This window comes from Panthera onca, chromosome F1, assembly GCF_046562875.1.
Source record: "Panthera onca isolate mPanOnc1 chromosome F1, mPanOnc1 haplotype 2, whole genome shotgun sequence".
NCBI classification, from domain to species: Eukaryota; Metazoa; Chordata; class Mammalia; order Carnivora; family Felidae; genus Panthera; species Panthera onca.
Genome location: NC_138355.1, coordinates 27,031,596 through 27,056,710, shown reverse-complemented (window position 1 = coordinate 27,056,710; position 25,115 = coordinate 27,031,596). Strand labels below are relative to the sequence as shown.

General features: G+C 40.9%; 1 protein-coding gene across 2 annotated transcripts in view; it reads right to left on the bottom strand.

Moving 5' to 3' along the window:
* Positions 1-25,115, bottom strand: part of COLGALT2 (collagen beta(1-O)galactosyltransferase 2) — a 116,875-nt gene that overhangs the window by 23,159 nt on the left and 68,601 nt on the right. For both annotated transcript variants that reach the window (XM_060643732.3, XM_060643731.3), the window contains exons 2-6: positions 22,508-22,618; positions 19,547-19,664; positions 16,935-17,069; positions 12,336-12,540; positions 6,646-6,765 (exon numbers count right to left, since the gene is read on the bottom strand). In XM_060643732.3, coding sequence (XP_060499715.1) covers positions 6,646-6,765; positions 12,336-12,540; positions 16,935-17,069; positions 19,547-19,664; positions 22,508-22,618 — 689 coding nt within the window. The remainder of the gene's footprint in view (positions 1-6,645; positions 6,766-12,335; positions 12,541-16,934; positions 17,070-19,546; positions 19,665-22,507; positions 22,619-25,115) is intronic.

Genomic DNA, 25,115 nt, shown 5'->3' with positions numbered 1-25,115 from the left:
CCTGTCACCTGTGAGAGTAGAAGCTGATTTTTCTCACCTCCCCCAACTCACTCCAAACTGTTTTCCTTTCATCCCTCAAAACTCCCAGATTCTCTGAAGTGTATCTTAGCACCCTCTCTCTCCTAGTCATGCCCCCTCAGCCACCGATAATGACAGCCTTTGGCTCACAATCTTGCTATCCCTGCCATAATTTAATTATTAAAACCTCAGCATCCACATGGTGACCCACCCAACAGGCTGCTTCTAGGTCCTTGCATCACTCTTTCAGTGACTCACTACCACATTTGCTTTCATCACATCCTTCAGGTCCTCATGTCCATCGGTACCCAATCCAATGGGCTAGCACTCTTGACCCACTTGTAAAGACTCTTCATTTGCTTCCACTAATCTTGTTTGGCAAAATCACAATCCTGCTTGTACCTGATTACCCACTTACTCAGCACCAAGAATACTGCAAAGAGAAACTCACACAACTGTGTTGACTGAATCACTTTAAAATTACAACCACAGATGTCAAATTGGCACTCGACGTTGCCAAATGATGCAACTGTACTTCCATAGTAAATCTACTTTCCCACTCACTGAAAGATCTGTTTTATGCCTTGTCCTCCCTCCTGAAGCCTCTAGCACCTCTCTCAAGCTGATGTACTACGTACTTCATAAAGAAAATGCTCAAAGTCGAAGTAGACCTACCTTTTCCTTCTACCTCCAGTGCACAAAGCCAGCTTCATCTGCACCTACACATTCTGTCTTCCCATCTGCTAGAGTGGAAGAAGCATCTCTGTTCCCACCTAGGACAACTTCTCCAAAATTGTCCTAGATGACAAGGCTTCTTATTTTCTCAAGGATTTCAGCCTTACAACTAACTTCTCTTCTACATCATCCGGTTCTCCTTATATAGTGGATCCTTCTTGTTAGCATATAAATATGCTAAAACCCTATCTCAACAAACACAAAACAAAACAACCTCGCTTTTGATCTCTCACTCCCTTTCGGCCACCATCCTATCTCTCTCTCCCCATCTCAACAAGATTCCACTTTCCCATCTCCCCATTGTCCTCCCTTTGGCTCACTCCAATGGGCTGGTGTCCTCATCATTGCACCGCAGTGGCTCTTATGAAGGTCATCACAGATTTTTATCTTGACAGAACCAATGAGAATTGCCCTATCCTCATTTTACTGGGCTTCTCAGCAGCATCTGTCTCCTTCCCGAGACACTTCTCAGTTTTTCCTTCCAGCTTTTTGGCTGTTTGACTCCCCCCAAGGATCTGTCCTCTTCCTTCCCCTCTTCTCTTTCTATGATCTTTTACTAAACAAGTGTACACTGTTCCATGGCTTCAAATGTCCTTTTAATGCTGATGACTCTCAGATGTCTGTCTCCAGATGGAGTCTCTTCCCTGAACTCGACTCCTATCCAAATATCTCTTAACCTCTCTATTCAGATGTTAAAAAAATATCATAAGCTTACATGACCAAAACTTCCCTCTCCAAATCTTTTCCCGTTTCATTAAATGGTATGCCAGGCCACAAGCCTGGTGTCATCTGGGTTCCTTGCTTTCCTTCGTGGGCTGCATCTGGTTCTCTGTAGGTCCCATTGGCTCTACCAATAAACATACCCTAAACCCACCTGCTCCTCATCACCTCCTTGCTACATCTTGCATCCCAACCACCATCTCCTCTCACCAAGAGAGAGGTATCGCTCCTCCTATACTCGAGTATCCACACCCCAGACAGAATGATCTTTCTAAATGTATAAATAATGTCATGCCACTCCCCCCACCCCATCCCACATGGAGTCCCGTTACTCTTAGAATAAAATCTGAATTCCTTACTGTGGTCACAAGGCTCTGCATGATCTGGACACTTCTTCCTTCATGATCTCATCTCTTTCTACTCAACTCCTCATTTTGTGTACTCTAACCACATGGGCCTTTTGCTCCCGGAGCGTTACCAGCTCTCCAAACACCCTTTGTAGTTCCTTCGGCTTGGAACACTCTTCCCCCAAATATTCATGTGGCTGCTCCCTCGATACATTGTCTGCACCTCGTGTTAGAATATAAATTCGCTGATGTCAGGGCTTCTGCTGATTTTACTCACTACTGTATCCCCAGCATCTTGAACAATCCATGGAACATAGTAAGTGTTTAGTACTTAAAGCCTGACTCTCCCTTCTAAAACCTTCCTTGCCTCTTTACTGCTTTCTGGATGGCGTTCTGCTTTAGTGAAGCATTCAGGGACCACGACAGTCAAGCCACCCTAACCTTCAAACTTCATTTTCCTCTATTATTTACAGCCAAACCTCGTGTAGAGTGAGAGTGCTTTCGAAGAGTATCTTTGCTCAGTTTCCTCTGTTATAGTGCCCTCACCATTAAACTGTACACTTCTAGCAAAGCCCAGCTTGACAACCACCAGGACTTGAAGCTCTCAGAGAATACACCTGCCCGAACAATTTCTCACTATTCCAAATTCCAATTGCCCTTAAATCTTCTCCTTTCACAAAGCACTATCCTGCATCCTTGGGGTCTTTTTTATGTTTGTCCCGTGTCTCCAGTTAAATATATATACCCAAAACAGAGACCTGGTTGTAAAATGTTTTGAATCCCCAGTACCCTCATAGATTGTAGGAAGGCATTCAGTGTTTGTACATAAATATAATATAATTCCTGTTCTAATGCTTCAATTGGTATAGTCTATTAGCAGCTGTTTCTTTACTGTTCATTGGGTTCCAGATGCTGTGCAAAATGCATTTAACATCTGGCCCATTTTTCCTGAGGACACTTGACAGATATGATTTCATTATTAATCCTTAATCCTACAGGGGCCTCCAGTCTATATTTCTGCATGACTATCCTCACAGGTTTATTTTCTAATTATTTTTCTTACTCCAATTATGTTCTACCTTTTAAAATTCAGCATCTGAAATTTTAACAGAATTATAACTAACGAAGGTAAATTCAAGAATTAAACAAAATGCCACATATAAAGTGCCTAGCAAGAGAGCTGGTATGCACTGGGAGATTAGAAATGGCAGCTATAAATTACAGGTTCTTCTCAGATGAATTCTACTTGTGTAGCATTGTGCCATGCATATTTATAATTTATATAATTTAAAAAACTTTATCGACAATGTGTGTGCTTCTACACACAGGGAAGCTTCTGTGCTCTCAGTCTTATGGTGGAAAACAAGAGAAGGTAAGTCTTTGGCCTGCTCTGAGCTGGCATCTACTTGGAGTCAAGTCTGGCAGGCACGGAACAGGAGTGATGGCGGGTGTGTGTGTGTGTGTGTGTGTGTGTGTGTGTGTGTGACACATTACCAAGGTCAAACTGAGTCCTAATAACAGCAACCCTTCAATATTGTATGGAGTTGGTGTACATTTGTTTTGTTTTGTTTTGTTTTGTTTTGTTTTTGCTCCTCCCAACCCTGCAAAGTAAGTGCTATTATCCTTACTCCACAGATACAGGAACTAAAGCTCTGGGGGGGGGGGGTGTGGAAAATTCTCCCTGCAGAAGTGACAGGGCTTGGGTTGAAATTCATTAGGCTGCATTCCGGTTCAGTGCTCTTTGCAATACAGTTTTCATCCATTTCCTCATGTTCTTTTGCTTGTGTGGCCATTCTTGGAGCAAATACTTGTTTGGTACCAATCATATGTCCTGTCCTGTGCTGGGTCCTTGGGATAAAAGGCAGTAAGATGCTGCCCTCATCTAGAACATAGACAATAGGCAGAAACAGTATGTGTTAAAGAAATTCACAAAGGAACTTCCTATGGGCTGGTTCAAGAAATACTATAACTGCACCAACTCCCTAGTCAATCCTTATTCCCCACCCCCCGCCATGAATGCTGGGGATTTTTTTCTACATTATCCCTATTATTCTCTACATACTTAGAGAACAATAGTGTCTCTTGTTGCCTTTTTCAAACCCAGGACACTGAGATGAGGAAAGACTGGATGGCTTGCAAGCTATCATGCACATCAGCATGCAGAGGTTGTGATGGGAGGAGTGCTTGCCCTCATCCCACGTATAGTCTGTGCATGTACTTTGCTCAGCACCACTGATGTGCTCCCCATATATTGAGCAGACTGATATTTTGCAAACAGAAGCTTATATAAATACAGTAGGAGAATCTGCTATTTAAAGAAAACTTCTGATGACTCTTTTAAATTATTATTGTCTTCCTTACCCTCTGGTCCCAAACATGTTTGTTAAAAAAAATTCTCTGCTTTTTTCTCTATTTCTTTGCTTCTTAATTACTTCTACAACAATTTGAGTTCTGATTCAGCCTTTTCTGAAACCATTCTTATCATGGGTATTATCTGAAAAACTCCACTGGACTTTTTCTCAGTCTTTACCATACTTGAATGTCCTTCCACATCTCATGCTCCTGTGTTATTGAAATTCTGTGACATCACATTATCTTGTTATGGAATCCCTACTCAACATCTTTAGGCTTGATGGACTTATCTCTCCATCTACTCACTGGGCATGTCAACCTAAACCCATGTGTTCATTTATTCATTCACTTAGTCAACAAATCTTTACTGGGTGTCTACTAGGTGACAGGCAAAGGGCTATGCCTTGAGATGAACATGATGAAATAGCTTCAAAAGAATAGGTGTGAACTCTTCTTTAAATGTTTGGTAGAATTCCCCTGGAAAGTCATTTGGTCCTAGACTCATTTTTTGGGAGATTTTTGATTACTAACTCGATTTCTTTACTGGTTATGAGTATGTTCAAATTTGCTATTTATTCTTGTTTCAGTTTTGGTAGTTTATATGTTTCTAAGAATTTGTCCATTTCTTCCAGATTGCCCAATTTATTGGCATATAATTGCTCACGATATTTTCTTATTATTGTTTGTATTTCTGCTGTGTTGGTTGTGATCTCTCCTTTATCATTCTTGATTTTATTTACTTGGGTCCTTTCCTTTTTCTGTTTGATCAAACTGGCTAGGGGTGTATCAGTTTTGTTAATTCTTTCAAAGAACCAGCTCCTGATTTAATCTGTTCTGTTTGTTTGTTTTGGTTTCAATAGCATTGATTTCTGCTCTAATCTTTATTATTTTCTATCTTCTGCTGGTTTTGGGTTTTATTTGCCATTCTTTTTGAGATGAACATGACAAAAAAGGCATTTACTGTCTGAGGGTGGGGAGCAGGAAATAGATATTCACAGGCAACTCAATGGGTCTAAAAACGAACTCATGACTTTTCTTTGCAAATGTCTCCTTAATTCTGCATGCTGTATACCCTTTAAAACTCTTACTGTTATCCCCAAACACTCAAGTCAGAACTTAGAAGTTGTTCTCTGCTTCCCTTTTGCTCAGCTACAGACTCTTGGTTAAATCCTTCAAGACTATGTCATAAGGTTCTCTTAATCTCTTCCTTCCTCTCCATTTCCCCTGTTCCTGCCCCAGCTCAGATCCTCACCATCTTTTGCCTAGGTTACCATGTAATGTCAAAAACGACCTCTTTGCCTCTGGCCTGAGCCATCCACTCCCCCCCCTATTCCAGCCATACTTCCCTTACCATGAGGGTGGCCTTTGGAAATCCAGATTTCAACCTGACATTTCTCTGATAAAAATCCCTTTAAGAGCTCCTCTCTTTTCAGGAAAAGTCCAAACACCACCTTATACATTAGAGGTCCTTCTGGCTGGGCTCTTGCCCACTTTCCAGCCTCAGTTCCTGCCGTGTCTCCCCAACCATCGCTACTGCCCACAGACGTACCTCCTATACTCCAGTGATGAATAACAGAATTTCTCAGATGCTGCATGAAAATGAACTGAAAATATTCCCTCCTTTGGGAAGCCATTTCCAACATCCTCCCTTAGGCAGGGTTTTGCCATTACCTTCTCCTTTAGCCACCACTGAACGTTATACGTTATAATTATGATAGCGAGTGATTATTGAGCATTTACCAAATTCTGACATCATTCTAGACCCAGAGGCAATAACGATGCAGTGTTTAAGGATGTGAGTTTTGCAGATAGCAAGACTGGTTAAAATCCCAATCTGTCATTTGTTTAGCAAAAAGATCTAGAGCAAGTTACTTACACTCTCTCTCTACACCTCAGTTTCTTCATCTTTAATATGGGGATAATAAAAACCCTGTCATTGTTGTTGGGTTAGTGAGACAATATACAAAAAATGCTTAGCATAGTATCTGTTACATGATAACCTATTATTAAGTTGAAGTCATAATTATTGTTATTAGACTTTATATAAAGTATAGATGGATAGATACATAGATAGATAGAATGGAGAATTTGCCCCAAACACTAAAGCTTTATCTCCATTTCATAACTAAGGAGGTTAGATTACTTTTCCAAAGTCATATAATTAGAAAGCATAAAAGTTTTGAATTTAAATCTACACCACAAAATACCAATACGGCCCTTCTGATATTGTACAAAATGTATTTACTGCGTACCCAGCTCTCCACCTGGATCGGAAGCTCCCTAAAGGCAGACCTTGTCATATTCATATGTCACAAAGGAAAAGTTTAAGAACAAATTAACAAATGAATAGCTATAGTTCAGCCAAGGCAGACGATGACTGTGAGATCACAGTCCTGGGAGAAGGGAAAGGTGGCTGGTGTGGTCACGGTGGCAATGGAGCAAGAGCCATCACCCGAGCTCCTGGGTCACTCACTCATTGCTTCTATCTGGACGTGGATGAGGTTCTCTATGTCTTCCTGCAGGGTCTGATGGGACTTCAAGGGGATGGGCAGGTAGCCATAGTGTTCTCTGTTGCAGAGGTACATCTGGATGCCTGAGGACCCAAGAGAGAAACAAAAGCAACCAATCAGAAAACACGGTTCTTGGTTCTCTAGAGACAACTAAGGGAAAAAAGCTCGGACTGTGGCTAAAGCTGAGTTTGGCACTGGAAATGAATAAGTAGTTGTTTCAGACACTGCCCGTAGACCTCAAAAATGCTCTTTAGTAAGAAAATTTAATGCAGCATTGGGGGCTAATAAAAACCGGGGGCCACTCTTCAGCTCAGAGGAAATTGATTTTTTTCTCTCTGAAGAAAAAGCATACCCGTGGTCTGAAATGAGCACTAAAAGCACGAAGGGATCAAAAGGAGGCAAGGAATTCCCATTCCAGAGAACAGAATGGAACACTGTAATCCGCCTACAGGAAATAACAAGAAGATGAGGAATGAAATCCACATTTGATATGAAAGCAAACAGGAAAATCCTGTGAGGCTGACAGATTATTAAAGCTAAATCTAAGCATATGGAGAACAAAAAACAAAAAACAAAAAACAAAAAAAAAAAAGAAGGAAATTTAGAATTCTCCACAGTTCTCCAAGGTTTTATTTCTCTTAGCAGGCATGGATTTGGAGTCAACCAACAGACATGAAACTTGTATGACGGATTCGTAAAGGGACAAAAAGACTGCATTTCAAGTCCTGCTAAGCATCTGTCATATGACAATGCCAGAAGCATGCCTCAGTCCTCCTGTATTCAGCACTGGTTCCAAGGCCCCACGTGACTAACTCCAAGAGTTGCACAACATCTGTGTTTAACCAGAAAATTAGGAATATAGGAATCAAGATGGTCTCACAAAGATCTGACAACTGACGGTCCTGACTAATGAAAAGATTGCTTAGTTGAAAGAATGAGTCTGCCAAGCTCTGATCCGTGTGTCCAAGCTTCTGATTTGTTAATGGCCATAATCATCTATGCTTTCCAGAGACAGAATTATCTGCATAGTGACTTCTCTATGTTGTGCAGATGAAATTTCCTCCAGTCAGCTGTATCACCTGCCAGACCAGGTGATGCTGTCTCACGGCATTAGCAGAGAAGAACAGGGGAAGAAAAGAGCCTTTAGCCTCTTCCTCACTGAGTCTGGCACAAATCAGGGCTGGTCCAGCAAAAGTGGTCACTTCTCTTGCTTCACCAAGTAAACTCACTAATTCTGCTGTTTGCCTACACAAATACTTCAGGGTCGCTTCAAACGAAAATGTACCCCCTTGCAAAGTCACGATGAGTTCAGGAAGTGGGAGGAAAATGATTTCATGTTTACGTTGTCTCTCTATCCTAATTAGGTAAATCATCTTACCATGCAACTTTCCAAAGCTTCAGTAAAAAGGGGAGATGAGAACTAGCCAAGCTGTCCATCAAATGTGAAGGGACAAGAAAGGCATTTTCACACAGCAAGGTCATAGATATTTACTTACCATCACACTTTTTCACAAAGTGACTGGATGATGTGGAAGAAGGAGGAGGAGGAGAAGGAAGGAAAAGGAGAGGGGGCGGATTACAGAAAACAAGGAGGCCCTGAGACATAATTGACAGGAGGGTCAACGTACGGGACAAGGGAAGGGCATCCCGGGTTGAGAGCTGTGGCACCACTCAGACAACAGCAGAAGGTTCCAGAAGAGAAATCTTCACAAACATGCAAAAAGAGAACATCTGATAAATCTGACCATTCTAAGAGATGCTTTAGATAATTAGGGCTTAGTTTTAGATTGTATTAGTCATAATCAAACTAAGGGAAAAAGGCAGTCATTCAGTTAAATATAGAAGGAAAACTAGCCATAGTCCATAAGTGGCTCAGCTTCGAATTAGGTTCACATATTATAACAACAAAAACACTGGCCATCGATCTGTCTTAAATTGCCATGGAACTCTATCGGGAGGACAGAGTGTTGGGAGGACTGTGTTTGCATTGAGGGAGCACAGGCAGGAGAGAGAGCTACCTCCCCCTCTTCTGTGGTGGACAGTCAATAGATCACATCCAAAGTAAGACCAGAGAATCGAGAGGTAGCAACACAATCATATTATTTAGAAACACAGACATTATATTATACTTCTGTCATCATCTGGAGGCGTTAAAAGTGCCGGTCTCTGGGGTGCCTGGGTGGCTCAGTCGGTTAAGTGTCTGACTCTTGATCTCAGCTCAGGTCATGATTTCATGCGTCGTGGGATCAAGCCCCGTGTCAGGCTCCACACTGAGTGTGGAATCTGCTAGGGATTCTCTCTCTCCCTCTCTCTCTGCTGCTCTCTCCCTCCCTCAAAATAAATAAATAAACTTAAAAAAAAAGTATCTCTCTTCTAGAAGAGGGAAATGATGGTACAGGGGGGTGATGTACAAGAGACTTCTAATTTTATAATAAACCTTGGGGGACTATTTGAACTCTTTCAACTATGTCCATGGATAATTTGATAAAAACGTAACAATTTTAAAAGGAAACGTGTTGATAATTAGTTAAAGTCTATGAAGGAATCTGGTACTCTCAGTGAAGGCTACTTCTGGAGGAAACAATTTTCTTTCCCTGTGAAAAAGAATGGTAAATGAAACTTCACCTCGAAGCTCTGTGCTTGTCATACGAAAATAGCAAACATTTTCTTGTACTCATTAGTACCTTTATACTTGGATTGATACGTTTATTTTTATCCTCGGTGATGAAAGATCAGATCCAGAGAGGCAAGGACTTGTCCAAGGCCATACAGTAAGTCATTAGCACAAAACCTTTGTCCCTAAAGAGCCAATGCCAAGTATCTTTCTATCTGCCCAGGGTTCTGAAGCCCAGGCTGAGAGCTGGTAATGACTCTGGTTGCCATCTTTGCACGTGGCCAGCACTTCTGATTACTACCAGCGATGTGCAGGAGGCAGGGATGCACGCCCGTCACCCACATCTCTTGCCTTTTTTGACTCAACAGCAGACGTTCAGAAGATGACTGGCTGGCGCCAGAGATGGTTCCTGTGGCCATGACACAAAGCCCACATCTCTGGCCACAACGGGACGTGAACTCCTGACCCTGGCTTCACTATAGCCACAGAGACTCTTCTGCGACCCCTGTGCTCTCTTCTGGGGCCAGCTCAGCAGCTACACCTCAGGGCACCACCACACTTGGGTTGCGCCTCCCACTCATCAACCACACATCGCAACGACTGGAGTCAGAGGTGAAAGGTTAAGGAGCAAGGTCTGTGGTTAGATGGGCCGGCCGGGAACATGTAGAGCCTTTATTTCCTTTTGGACATTTAAAAAATGATACTTCAGAGGATGAAACACAGCTAGGGAGCTTCACAGAGTGAGAAAAAGAGAACACAAATTATCTTTCATCAAGACTCTTGCGAGGGAGAAGGGAAGCGATTTGCTTTGGATGTCAGAAAGGAAAAGCATCCATGGGCTGTGCAGGACTCACAGGCTCATTCTTATCTCTCCTGGAAATACTTTAAGAGAAGTTCAAGTGCCACCATGGGAGCCACAAGACTCAGGAAAGCTCTTTCCTTCCCCCAAATGACAGTGATTCTTTCCTGCTTGACTCCCAGACCTGTTCACGGTTTATACCACCCATGTGACCCTCAGCTTTCCCTGTTTGACAGCTATTACTCATGCTTCCACATGTAAAGATCTTATCTCCCCAAGTAGCACAGAGCCTAACACGATCCTAGGTACAAAGGCAAAACCTAGAGTATCGATTCCCTCTCCTTTCTTTTCTACCTCCTCTCTCCCCAACTGAATCGCCAAACAGCTTTGGGCCTCTCCACCTTCAATGTCCTGGGAAGGCCTAAGGGGAGTGTGACCACTAAGAAATGAAGTCTGAGTGAACAGGCCACGCACAGGACAGAGCTGAAAAATTCCTATCCAGCCTGTGTCACTCTTCCAGCCCCAAATACAGTTGTTGGTTGAAAAACTACATCATAATAATTTAGTGCATGGGTCATAATAACACCTTATGCAATGACTGTAAATGAGAACTCTGTTAGGCAAGGACCATTATTGTACTTCTGAATAGTTCACTTTCTTGGAACACCCTTACTGCAAACTCTGAAGCAAAGGGACTGGCACACTGAAAGGAATGAGAAGGCCCTGAGTCTGCTTCCCATCCTGGAGAAGTCAGAGCAAATCACAGGCCATGTTAAAAGAGGCAGTTTCCATTAACACTGACACAAGAACCTTCATGAAAACTCTCAATCTAGATGAGGATAAGAACCCTGCTTTTGCCTTGACACGGGGCTAAAGAATGCCTACACCTGGCCAAAGGGTCTAAATGGCTCTAGCAGCCAAGGGAAAATAGCCTTCCACATGTCTACCAAATATTCTCATTCCTACCAAATCTACAACTGCTGAGTGGGACACCTACGGCTTTTAAGATAGCCTGACCTGTGAGCTGTGGCTTGAATTTGTATTAACATTCTCACCTGCCAGCAAGCTGTCTCAGCTGCCTGGGGTCCTGATCTCACCCACCCTAACTTATACGGCCACATGAGTTTATTCACCATTCACCTACTTTCTAAACTCGCTTCTGCTGGCACTTAAGTAGCACATTTCTGGCTCATTGATGATGGGACCTGACTTCTCTCAGGAAGGTCTGAAATACAGCTTTGCTTCAGGAATGTCGTGGAACTTCCTGTTGAATTGCTTTCGTGAATTAAGTCCTCCCTGACTGCATGTGCAGGGTGGCACAAGAGAAAAAACTTAGCCTCCTACTGACTTGTCTTCCTCAAAAAGCCTGCACAGGCTGACTCCTCCTAAGTCCCACCAATGGAAATGCTTCCCAGTGGTTCTTGAAAGCCTTAAGTCTGGCTCTGCCTTTCCTTCTATGAGTACTGTGGCAGAGGCTGCTAGGTGCCTCCGTAAGCCTGTCCTCTCCTCTTTTGGAGTAAGAGAACTGAGGTTCTAGACTGCATAGAGTAAAGAGCACATTCTGAGCCTCGCTTACAGCTATGTGTTGACCTGTGACTAAGTTCTGGCTAATGGGATATGCATGGAAGCAATATGTTCAACTCCTTAAATGAAGAAGTGCCTTCCCTCTCTGGTTTTTACTTAATGGCTACAATGCATCCATACTGATGAGACATCTTGGATCATACAATTAAGGATGACACCTCATGGAGGATGGGGAAGCAACAGAGAAGCCTGGGTCTCTGAAAACTTTAGGGAACAGAGCCACTGTACCAGCTCAGACTTTTTAAAGAAGAAATAAACTTCTGATTTTAAAGTCTGGGGTCTTTGCCAGTGTTGTTTTGGGCCACTGTCACAGTTTCCTAATTAATAAAAAAATTCCTTGTAGTGAACAAAATGATACAGTAGCACCATCGAGAACCAATCACCTGCTCATGGCTCTCCCCACAGGTACTGTCTTCCCAGCACTCAAAAAGAAGAGAGTGGATTTCTGGGGAGGGGCCGGCCCTGACTCTTGGTCATCGGTGCTCACCTGGACAACGATAAAGAGGGTGCTGGTATGGTTACCGCAAACAACTGTCTCTAATACTGCCTGGGGAAAAAAAGCTTTATATAGGACTGTTGTATAAGAGGCACAAACCAAAGGAGCTGGTTAGCTGCAGTGTTTCCATGGTGACGGAACGACTGAACATAAACAGTACCTGCTTGCCTGCTGGAGAAGGCAAAGACGATGATGTCATCAAAGGTCCAGGTGTAGTCCTGGTGCGGGGGATAGAACATCAGCTTGCCAGAGGCTTCCTTCCTGAGGTCAATTAGGAACGTGGAGTGAACCATGGGGACGGGGAAGCAGCCCAACCTCTTCCATTCTCTAATCTGAAGGTAGTCTGGGGTCCGTTTATAGAAGCCCTGGAAAAGAGAAATAGGTGGGCTATGTTCTCCAATCTGAGGGCTTCATCTTTCCCCGTCTTCTGCCAGGCGGACTGCTCCTAAGTCCCCACCAGTTAAGGAGAAGTCCCCGAGCAAAGTCACTGCCCCTCTTCTTATCTTGGCCTAAGGATTTCCAACTGAGTTCAAGAAATGCTATTTACATATGAAATAGTACTTCAGGGTCTTGTTTTCAGAAATAATTTGGGTTTCAGCATTATCTCTGGATTTAATGATCTTATAAAAGTACATTTTCTGTTGCCATCTGATAGAATTAAGAGGTGGTTGAGCAGGGGCGCCTGGGTGGCTCAATTGGTTTAGCGTCCGACTTCAGCTCAGGTCATGATCTCACGGTTTGTGAGTTCGAGTCCCACTTCAGGCTCTCTGCTATCAGTGGGGAATCTGCTTCGGATCCTCTGTCTCCCTTTCTCTCTATCCCTCCCCTGCTCATACACACACTCTCTCTCTCTCTTCCCAAAATAAATAAAAATTTAAAAAAACCAGAACTGGTAGAGCAGAGCAGTTAAAAGCACAGGGTCCAGTGTCTAGCTGCCTGAGTTCAAATTCCACCTCAGCTACTTATCGTCTGTACGTCAGGTTACTCAACTTCGCTGTGCCTGTCTCCTCATCTGTACGACAGGAATGATGGCATTATCTGCTCCATGGGGTTGCCTCTAAAAATTAAGTATGGTAAAATCTGAAAACTGCTTAGAATACTGCCTAGCACCAAGAGAGCATCAACAAATATTGGCTAATATTAAAATCACTGTATTATATTGGCTAATGGTTTTAATTAAATATGCAAGTTACTTAAACACACAGCTAGGGGCTTCCACTGCCACTGCAGTTCCTCATTCAATATTCCGGTGAAGCTGCCACAGCTCCACACTTTTTTGGGGGGTTCTCCTTTTGAAAGTTCCTTCTGGATGAGCACACAGGACAACCAACCCCCTTACTCTGTGGTTTTGAACACACTGGCTTGGAATGACCCGACTTGTTTTCCCCCAACTTAACTGTTCATTCAAAAGTGCTCTTTCCTCTGCTGAATACCCACCATGACTCAGGCGCTGTGCTAGATGCTAGAGACGTACCAGCAAATGGGCATCCCCAGCCTTAGCCCTCATGACGTGTGAGGCCCACTGGGGCTTACACTCCAGTGGCACCAACTGTAATTTGACTATTGCCAAAGCTGAAATCTGTCCCAGAAAAGATGAAGACATATGATGTATGCGTGAAGGCATTAAAAGTATGTGGAAGCTTTGGGGCGCCTGGGTGGCTCAGTCGGTGAAGCGTCTGACTCTTGATTTCGGCTCAGGTCATGATCTCATGGTTCATGAGTTTGAGCCCCATGTCCCGCTCTGTGCTGTCACATAGGGATTCTCTCTCTCCCTCTCTCCCTTCCCCTCCCTCTTTGTCTCTCTCTCTCCCTCTCTCCCCCTCTCTTTGTCTCTCTCTCAGAATAAACAAACTTAAAAAAAAAGGTATCAGGAAGCTTTGAAGGGCATCTCGAAAAATGTTTTAGGCGACAGCATGCTCACAGAATGAGTGTCAGGCTTCACAAAGCCAGCACTCTAAAGGGCATCCCACTCGGTGGTTACAGAAGTTCCCACATGGTCGCCATATTTTATGATCACCCATTCTGTTGTGATGTCAGGACCCACACATGAGGCACTGCAGCCACTTCTACTTCTCTGACATTCCCTTCAGTGCCTAGAGAAGTGTTCTAGCTGAGCCAGCCTGAGCACTGACCATGTGATAACATAGAAGGATCACAAGTTAAGAACTTAAATGATGTGTTTTAGAGTCATCTTAATCTTCCTCTAGCTGTTTGATCTCAGCCCAAGATTAACCTCTTTGAGCTGAGTTTCTTCCCTTGAAAACTGGGATAATTATTTGTCTCTCTTACAGGGTTGTAGAATGGATTGCATGCGATAAGGTCTATGAAGACACTTTGACAACTGTAATTCGTTATAGGAAGTATTATTATTACTACAATTTAAAAAAATTATTTTTGGGGGGAAGGGGCAGAGGGAGAGGGAGAGAGAGAGAATCCCAAGCAGGCTCCACACTGTTGGTGCAGAGCCCAACACAGGGCTTGAGCTCACGAATGGTGAGATCATGACCTGAGCCGAAATCAAGAGTCAGACGCTCAACCAATTGAGCCACCCAGGCACCTCATATTACTACAATTTTTTATTAGCCTTTAACTTAAGGATTACTTACATCTTTCAATTTATGAGCATTCTTTCAAGGGATAAAGGAAACACTGGTTCTTTGAAGGACTGCTAAGGACACATGTGAAATACAAAGTTCTAGACTACTTAGGAACAATATTTTCAGAATGAGAATTTTGGAAAACTTATGATGATGAGTCACTGAATATCCTGAGAGTGAGGGGAAGGAAGCAGAGAAAATAAGAGACTGAGAGAACGAATTACTATGCCTCCTGCAGACAGGCAGAGGTGAGAGAGGTCTTTTTTGACAAAAAATGAATGTTGTTGGTAATAATTCCTGTTCTTGGCCAGACAACACCAGGGTCATTTTGTGTTTAAAGCCTCTGGAAACCAAGACCTGCCTTAAGCTTATGAAGTCATTGGCTGTTTCTGTTCCCACCCTAGCAGAAGACTGACTGAGCATGGTAGAAAGCCAAAAAAAAAAAAAAAAAAAAAAAGGAGAAAAATTAGAATTGCCCCTAAGTTGCTCTCTATTTTACTGTGCAAAATAAGTGAGCACATTTCTCCTGTTTGCTTTTAATGATTAAAGCAAATAAGGAGATAATAAAAACCTAGAGGCTGTAGTTACTAAAGCAATCCACCCTTGTTCCTGGTGTCAATGCATAACTCATTAAAAACAGCCCTTGAGTGACTCTACCATGCGAAACACTGCACATTATTAACTGAGAGTGTATGAATTTAGATGAACTTAATAAAACATTTTCTCCCCAAGGAACTGAATGTCTTTTATACATATGAACTTAATGTCTCCTTAAAAGAGATGTGGGTAACATGCATGCAAAATCTGTAGCAACTGCAGGAAACATTTATAACCAAAGAGGGATGCTTCACCCAGCAGTGTGCTAGAGCCACTGTGTGTTACATTTTCAGAAATTTTGCAAGCCACTTGACATTTTGGTAGCTTAAAATCTGTAAAAAAAAAAAAAAAAAATCATACGATTTCCCACCATTCTAAAACACCACAGACAGTGGCTTTGCATATGTTAAATAATTGCATCATCAAGTGGCTATACTGCAATGACTTCACCTTTCCCTTGCTTCAACAACATTTAGGTTGTTTGCATGGTGGGAGTCCCAACCTGGTGCAAACTGCCACATGCTGCCAATCAGGGCTTTTCCCCAGCAGAGAGGTAGTTATTAAACATTTCTCAGCACAACATTGGACTCATTCTGTATCTAAAACCAAACCAAATATAAACGAAGGACTCAGACTTTAGCCCTTTTAACATGAGAACACATTGAACATACATTTTTCCCCCCTTAGCACATCTTTATTCCATACTGATACATACTATCTCCATTAGTTTATCTCTTTATCTAATTTATTAACTAAAGAATAAAAAAATGTAACCAGCCAGACATTCTAGACTTTGAAGATTTTACAAAGGAAAAGAGAGATGATGAAACTTTAAAATTTTGTTTTTCCCTTAAATTTTGTAAAAACAAGCCACACAGCAGTTCTGATTATTAAGATGTCTTTGGAAATATATTTGGCAACATGTATCAAAGGTCATCAACATATTTATTATTACTCTTTGACTCAGTAATTCTACTTTTAGGAAGCTGTCCTAAGGCAATAATATTAAACACAGAAAAATGTACAGTAATCATCATGGTCATTATAGTAGTTGAAAGTTGTGAACAACTTAAATATTTCTGAAACTAAGAGAAAGGTTAAGTAACTTGGTGATACCGTTATTAAAAACATGTGAGCTGTTATCCATGATGTTAGAGTGGTGGGAATTCACATAATTTTTTTTTTTACTTTTTTCCATTTTGCAATTTTTCTACAGTGTTCTTACATTACTTTTAACAATGCCAAAATCCCTAATTAAAAAAAAAAAATCCCATAATCAGGGAGGCAAAAAGTATAAATACCAGTACACTTTATTGGTTAATTTAAAGCATCTAAGGCTAAGCTCGTTAGAATATTTTCTTCATAACCCATTAATACAAAATTATGTATTAATTATTATGTTTTGGACCTGGATTCACCTCCTTTCCTGAACATGTTTGTTCCCATAACAGTGACACACATGTTTTAAGGGAGGAAATGAGACAAGGGTGAATAGGGCTATGGTTGACAGCATGGCTGCCTTCTTAAAACTCAATGTCTTATTAACTCATTAGCCAAAGACTTGCCTGAGGTGTGATTCCGCACCAGAAATTAGAGTACAGACCCCGAGACTCCAGCATGGGTGCCACAATGGTTTTGTTTTCTGCAATCATTAGATTGAGGGTCTGTGGATTAGTTAGGAAGTTGTCAACATCGATGAACTAGGAAAAGAAGAAGAAGACGTCAGGCGAAAAAGTACTTTTTAGTAACGGGTTCAAGACAAACCCGACACTTCTGAGGGATCACAGAAACTTGCTCATGAGACACAGAACCAGTTATCTATGCTCTTCTTTATTGAAACCTGTTGAAGCTGGATGGTATTCATTCAGGCACATACATTTAGACTAACTCCCTCATGTCTAGCTCTGCCTAAGGCACTAAGCGATAAATTGGGGTTACCATACTGGGTACAACAAGCACCCAGCCTACACCTTGGTTAGTGGTTATTAACCACTAACAGCTCCCAAGAGCTCTTAAAGATTCATCCCCATGCACTCATACAGTGCCTAGCCTAGGTACAAATGAACAGACTTATTTAGGTTGTCTTAATCATGCCAAAATGGCCCCAAACAGATCCATCAATGCCATTTTAATGTTACAAGTAGAATTTTTGCTGAAAGTACATTATATCAACCCACGAAGCTGTTTCCCACTCTCAGAAGAAGCCCATGTTAACACTGATTCATTTACAGGGATAGTTTAACCATAGAGCTTATTATATAAAATAAATAATCTCACTGAACTGTACACTTAAAAATAACTAAAATGATAGATTTTATGTTATGTATATTTTACCACACACACATACAAATAATCAGAAGCTTTCATTCTTATGATAGTCGATCTGTTTACCAAGAAAATGTGATTCATCATTTGTGTGCTTTAACGACATTTAAACAGCTTTACAATATTAAATATCATCAACTTGAAGACTTATATGAAATTATTTGTCTTGAAAGGTTGCATGTGATAAATTATTGGGATGGTTTTTGTTGTGGTTATGGGTTGGGGGTGGACCTAGGTGAAAAGTATTCCTTTTAGGAATTAGAGTTCAGTAATAGAGAACAGATATTGACAAGTCTAATGAAACAATATTGTCTTTGCTTTTTTGGTGTTATTTCTAGTGTTGTACTGTAAAACGTTCACCAAAAGAACTAAATGGATTTGGGGCGCTACAGATGAAGAACTTGATTCCCATAAACTTGTGAAGAAAAAAGCCCCTGTCAATTTTCAGAAGGGAAATGGGCCTCCAGCTCCTTGCTGCCTAGGAAGCTGTCCTCTCTTCCAATTAAGATAGGTTCCTGGAGGATAAGGACAGAATATAACATGGGTTCCTAAGCATCAAGTCCAGTATTTTTCTGGACCACTCTAAGAAAGTTCTAAGAAAAGTGATGGAACCTTTTCATGGAGAGAAATTCTTCATGAGAACCCAGAATAATTGGGAGCAACCCGGAAGTCAAGCAAGAGACACCATTACCCTGCCGTGCCCTGACCGCTTCTTTAACTGGGACATTTCTCAGGGTTGTTTGTGCAACTGGTAGCCTTTAGGGATGAGGTAACATATCTTCCCAGAGAAAGAGCAGGTTTGCTTACTGCTTGCTATAGAAGCATTTGGGTTCCCTGAGCTCTGAGTTCCTCAGCTGCAACACAAAACCACTGTATGCAGAACATCCATCTAAGCCCATACATCACTTGTGTGATGCCACAGGCATGCTGGTGGATGTGCTGTTTGTTGTAGGCAATAATCCTTTGTATTAAAAAAAAAAAAAAAAAAGAAGGGATTCCATTCCCCCAAATCACTCAGGAGCAAGAGTTTCAGAGCTGTTAATTTGACTCTTTTCTTTTTTATAGAATTAATTTCTTATATCTGAAACATTTTCTACAAAATTAAGAATCTTTAAATTTCTTTGGCTCAATTGTTTCAGAGTCCGACTTTGGCTCAGGTCATGATCTCATGGTTCGTGGTTTGAGAGTCTTGCATCAGGCTCTGTCCTGACAGCTCAGCGCCTGGGGCCTGCTTTGGATTCTGTGTCTCCCTCTCTCTCTCTGGCCCTCCCCTGCTCTTGCTGTGTCTGTCTCTCAAAACTGAATACACATTATAAAAAAATGTTTATATTTCTTGGGGCCCCTGTACGGCTCAGTCAGTTACATGTCTGACTTTGGCTCAGGTCATGATCTCGGGTTTGTGAGTTCGAGCCCCCCATCGGGCTCTCTGCTGTCAGTGCAGAGCCCGCTTCAGACCCTCTGTCTCCCTCTCTACCCCTGCTCCGCCTCACATATGCTCTCTCTCTCTCCAAAATAAATAAACGTTAAAAAAAAAGAAAAAGAAAGACTTCTATTTCTTTACCCAGATCATTCCCTATGAACTAAAAGGATTCAGAATTTTTAATATTTTTAATAATCCAGGAGCTTATGTGCCTCCTCACTGAAAAAGCATGTCAGGGATGGGTCTGAGATAAAATCCAGGTACCCCAAAATTAAGTTCCCCAGGTTATCCCTTGTGCCTTTATTAAAAAGTGGGGGAGGTGGTTCCTAAACAAAAGATGGTTTTAATTGCTTCCACAGTGCTAGATTGTGAGCAATTGATTTGGACACATTCTACATAACATTTGTCAAGAAATCAAACATCTGTTTTTACCAGAATGTAGTCTGACCATTGTTCCCTCGCAGTTCGAAGGGCTGCCTGCCGCAGTTTCATCACATGGGCAAACCGGGAGCCTGGCCAATGCTTTGGTCCAATTTCATCAGGGTAAGATCTAAAATAATAATAATAATAATAATAACAGCAATAATAATAGGTTATAATTATTGAGTGCCTGTATATTCCAGGCTCTGTCCTAAATGTTTATATGCACTAACTCATTTCAACTTCCATCAGCTCTAGGGGGTAGATGCTATTTTTGTTATCATCTTCCTCATATTACAGATAGAGAAGGAGGGATTAAGTAACTGGTGGCTTACCATGCACAAGAATCCTCATATGAGGGGCACCTGGGTGGCTCAGTCAGTTGGGCGTCTGACTCTTGATTTCGGCTCAGGTCATGATCCCAAGGTTGTGGGATAGAGGCCCGCGGTGAGCTCTGCACTAAGTGCGGAGCCTGCTTGGGATTTTCTCCTTCTCTTTCTCCCTCTGCCCCTCTCCCTTGTACGTACTCTCTCTCTCTCTCTCTCTCTCTCTCTCTCTCTCTCAAATAAAAGAAAAAAGAAAAAGAAAAAAAAGAATCCTTATATGAAATATTTCAGTGGGTTCTAAGAAGAACCCACTGAATCCTTACAAGGTTAGTACCACCATTCTCTCCAATTCACAGATGAGGAAATTGGTATAGACTGGCTAAGTCATTTGCCTAATGCTACATAGTTAATAAGGGGCACCGTCAGAATTTGAATCCAGGCATAACCGCTACATAGTTAATAAGGGGCACCGTCAGAATTTGAATCCAGGCATAACCGCAGAGCTCATGTTCCTAAGCACTTTTCAAATATATTCTGCCATCAAATAAATTTAAAAACCTGGCGGCATAAAATATGAGTTTCCCAGAAAAAAACAAAGGTTACATTTACTTGGTCAAGTATCAGTAAAGAATTTCATAGAGCCTAACACATTGATCTATCCCAGGTAGAGTGAGAATGTGGAGCAGATATAATGTCATTGGAATCTCTATCAACATCCACAAAACAGTCAGGCCACATCAGCAAGTGGGTTGGCACCCCCTCAAGAACACTTCTGAAGGCTTCCAACTGGTATGGGGATTGATACTGTCACAGTAGCCCCAATCTGGCCATCATTTCAAGTTCTTGTAGCTGTGCTGGCAGTACATTTGTGTTAGACAATGAAAAACCACAAAAACAATGAGAATGTAATTATGGAAATAAGATTAATAAACCTATGTATGCACAGGAATGCTCTAAGATGTCTTTGCAATTATTGCTTCAGTGAAAACCGGTGGAAGTCCTGTTTTTCTCAATATATTGCCCCCAAATGCCTTCACTAATATTTTTCCCATTGACCTTGGCATACAATATATTTAGTCAAAACCTGGGTACAGAGAAAATGACCAGGGTACAAGGTAGGTACATAGTCTTTTCAGCCACTCTAATCAGGCCAAATTCCAAAAAAGCATTCAAAATCTTTTATAGTGTTCAAATTTCATTGTTAACTTTTGCTTGATATGTGGACCATATGCTGGGATTTGAGATATATATGTGTATACATATATAGTAAAACTATTATCTCGAAAGGAACAAAACCCAAAAACTTGTTCTGGAATGACATTTATTATTATTATTATTATTATTGTTATTATACAAATTTGGCTTTCAACAAATGACTTATCCTGGGCAAAAATTCAGGCAACTCAATTGATTCTACTTCTACAATTTCTTAAGCTAGAATTGCAGTGGCCTTGGGAACATTTACAATAGTCAGTTTTAAATACACTTATTCATGTTGTCACTCACTCATTTGTTCATCCAACAAGTATTAATTTAGTGCCTGCCAAGAACATTGCACTGGGGAAAAATATGAAGTATTTGTATACTGTAAGCTCTGCCAAAAGACCCAAAACTTACTTAGAAAAAAGTGCATAAATTACATAGTTAGTTAACAAAGTTAGTTAAGTGTATTGCCGTGTCAAAAAGGATGAAGTAGAAAATAGCAACACTCGTGTTGAGAGAAAGGTAGATTTTTGTAACTGGAACGATTAGGAACAGCTAGGTGGGGTTTGGCATAAAATTTGGTTTCGAAGACAGAACGGGCCTTCCTGAAGAACAAACCTGCATAAGTAACAGCTTCAGGTTGAAAATACAAGGAACATTCTAGACAAAGCAGTTTCCTTTTTGGAAGAAGCAGGCAATATGGATGCACAGCTGTTGGTGTTAAGTTCACGGAGTCTTTAAAACATAGAAGTCTGAGAATACCTCAGTTCAAAAACTGAGAATATTCATTTCAAATACTGAACTTCTTTCTGTGGGTACTGGAGAGCCATTGGAGTCCTTTTAACAGAGAAATTAAACCATGTCATTAGGGTTTTAGTTAAATTGATTTGACAGTATGGTATGTAGAATGACCTTGAAGGTGGAAACAACTAAGAAATTGCTATGGTTACGGGAGGAAGTAACCTAAATGTCCATCAGTAGGGGACTGACTATTCATTATCATTATGTCCCTCCGTACAATGAATACTAAGACGTCATAAAAATAATGAAGAAACCCCTTAATTATCACTATGGAATGATTATGAAAATATAAGTAAAAAAACAAGGTATATATATAATTTATGCCAAGTTTTCACTATGATCCCATCAAATACAAAATATTTATACATATATGTAAATAAATAATATAACTATTTTACCATGTATGCGGGGGCAATTTATTTGTGAACTAAGGAGAACCTGAACTTGGCTGGTAGCTGCAAGGGTAAAGAGGAAGAGAGAAATGTGAAGCTCTGTCAAAGGAAGAAATGGCAGGTCCTTGTAACTTACTAGGTACAGAGACAACCAAGAAGTCATATGTGCCTCCAAGATTAGACCCCTGCCTGGCTGGAAAACTGCTTAAGGGAGTAGGGATAAATAGTTCACAAAATATCTTGCTACTCACTCTGGTTCCTCCATAGGCCTCCACTCCACATAGTGATAGAACCGCTGTACATTTTTCAACCACTCCCTGAGTATTTCTGTTGTATTATCCACGTTGTGATCCGTGGCCACCCTGCGTGAGAGAAAGAACAATATATCTCAGTAACCATCCAAAGAAAGAGGGGGCTAATCCCAAAGAGCCCGGGTTATTTGAAAGGTGAATGGCCAGTTCTGGGGGAAGAAATGTATATATGAAAATGATATCCCTCATGGTCCAAATGAGACAACGGATTCTGAAGCGAGAGATACTGCTTAAAATCATTTTTGTGTCGGGGCGCCTGGGTGGCTCAGTTGGTTAAGTGTCCGACTTCGGCTCAGGTAGTGATCTCGCACGCAGTCCCTGAGTTCGAGCCCCGCGTCAGGCTCTGTGCTGACAGCTCAGAGCCTGAAGCCTGTTTCAGATTCTGTGTCTCCCTCTCTCTGAACCTCCCCTGTTCATGCTCTGTCTCTCTCTGTCTCAAAAATAAATAAAGGTTAAAAAGAAAAATATTTAAAAAAAAAATCATTTTTGTGTCATTAGTTCCTTAAGCAGGGCTCGGCCAATAGTAGAATCTGTAAGTGGTTGTACTAAAATTGTATAAGCAGAAAATGAATTAAGCCAGAGTAGGCTAAGCCAGAGTAAGTTAGCCAGAGTAGGCTAACTAATCTTTTTGGAAATTTTCTTTGGCTTCATTTTTAGTTATCCAAGAAGTAAACTCTGTCTTTTAACATCCCTAACAACGATCTCAATTTACACAATAATTCAGTTGCATTCTCCTCTCAAGTTTGTTTTCAAATCACAGCAAAATTGCTAATCGGTGGTACTGGCATTACATACACTCGAGAGGAAGGTGACGATAATGATTCCCAATATGAAACTGAAAATCTAAGGTATTTTTACCTATTTTGGATTAACATTACCATTACTTACACAAAAGAGAGTACCTTCAGAAGTCTTCAAATAATGTATACAAAACTTGTTTCTACCTTAAAAGTTTAACAAACCAATCTGCTTATAAAGGAATTTAACTCAGTTATTAGAACAAAACCTTTTTAAAATTGTATCACAAAAAGAATTCATGCTGTATATAAGACATCTAAAACAAAGTTATAAAGAACACCTAAAAAGGAAGAGATGTATCAGTCAATTGGAAAAGATGAAGAAAGAAAGAATTATAATCTTGACATCAAATAAGGTGGAATTCTGGCCAAAAAAAATACTAAATATGACAAAGAAAGATACTTTATAATGGTAAAGGATGTAAGTCACATCAAGAAAACAATAAATGTGAATATCCATGTACCTTCATATAGTACAGGGGCTGGCAAACTTTCTTTAAGACCAAGATAGTAAATATTTTAGGCTCACAGGCCAGACACTCCTTGTTGCAAATACTTATAACTCTGCCTTTGTAGCAGAAAAGCCGCCATAAGTGGTATGCAAATGAATGTTCATTGCTGTATTCCAATAAAGCTTTATTTACAAGAACAAACAATGGATCTACAGGCTGTAGTTTGTCGACCCCTGACAACAGAAACTATGGAGACTTCAAAAGAAAAACAGGAACATTAATAAGAGATGTTAGTATACCACTTTCTTGTTTTAAAGATCTTATTTATTATTATTATTATTTTAATGTTTATTTTTGAGAGAGAAAGAGACAGAGCAAAAGCAGGGGAGGGGCAGAGAGAGAGGGAGAGACAGAATCCAAAGCAGGCTCCAGGCTGTGAGCCGTCAACACAGAGCCTGATGCAGGGCTTGAGCCCACGAACCGTGAGATCATGACCTGAGTCAAAGTTGGACACTTAACCAACTGAGCCACTCAGGAGCCCCAAGATTTTATTTTTTTAAGTAATCTCTGTACCCAACGTGGGGCTTGAACTTACAACCCGGAGATGAAGAGTCACATACCACACCACTTTCAGTTGAAAATGGTGCAAATGGGAGGAAGTAAATATTACAGAGAATCTATAGAGCACAGTGAGACTATGCTTTCTTCTCATGCACATGTGGAACATTCACAATTGACCAACAATTACACTACACAGAAACCTCCACAAAATTGAAAGAAGATATTCTCTAATAATAAAGTAATAAAACTAGAAAGTGGTAATAAAACAAAAAAATTCTGTTAACAATTCTCTATTAAATAATCAAGGCAGAAAGTCCAGAAGCATAAAACAGGAAAAGAGTAGAATAAATAAATTAAAATGTTTCTTTTTTAAAAAAATGTTTTAGTTTTGGGGCACCTGGGTGGCTCAGTTGGTTAAGCATCTGACTTTGGCTCAGGTCATGATCTCGTGGTTTGTGAGTTTGAGCCCCTGTGTTGGGCTCTGTGTTGACAACTCAGAGCCTGGATCCTGCTTTGGATTCTGTGTCTCCCTCTCTGCCCCTCTCCCACTCATGCTCTCTCTCTCTCTTTCTCAAAACAAATAAATATTAAAAAAATTTTTTTAATGTTTTATTTTTGTAAAATTCCAGTATAATTAACATACAGTGTTATATTAGTTTCAGGTGTACAATATAGTGATTCAACAATGCTATACATTACTTAGTGCCTATCGTGATGTGTACTCTGAATCCTCTTTGC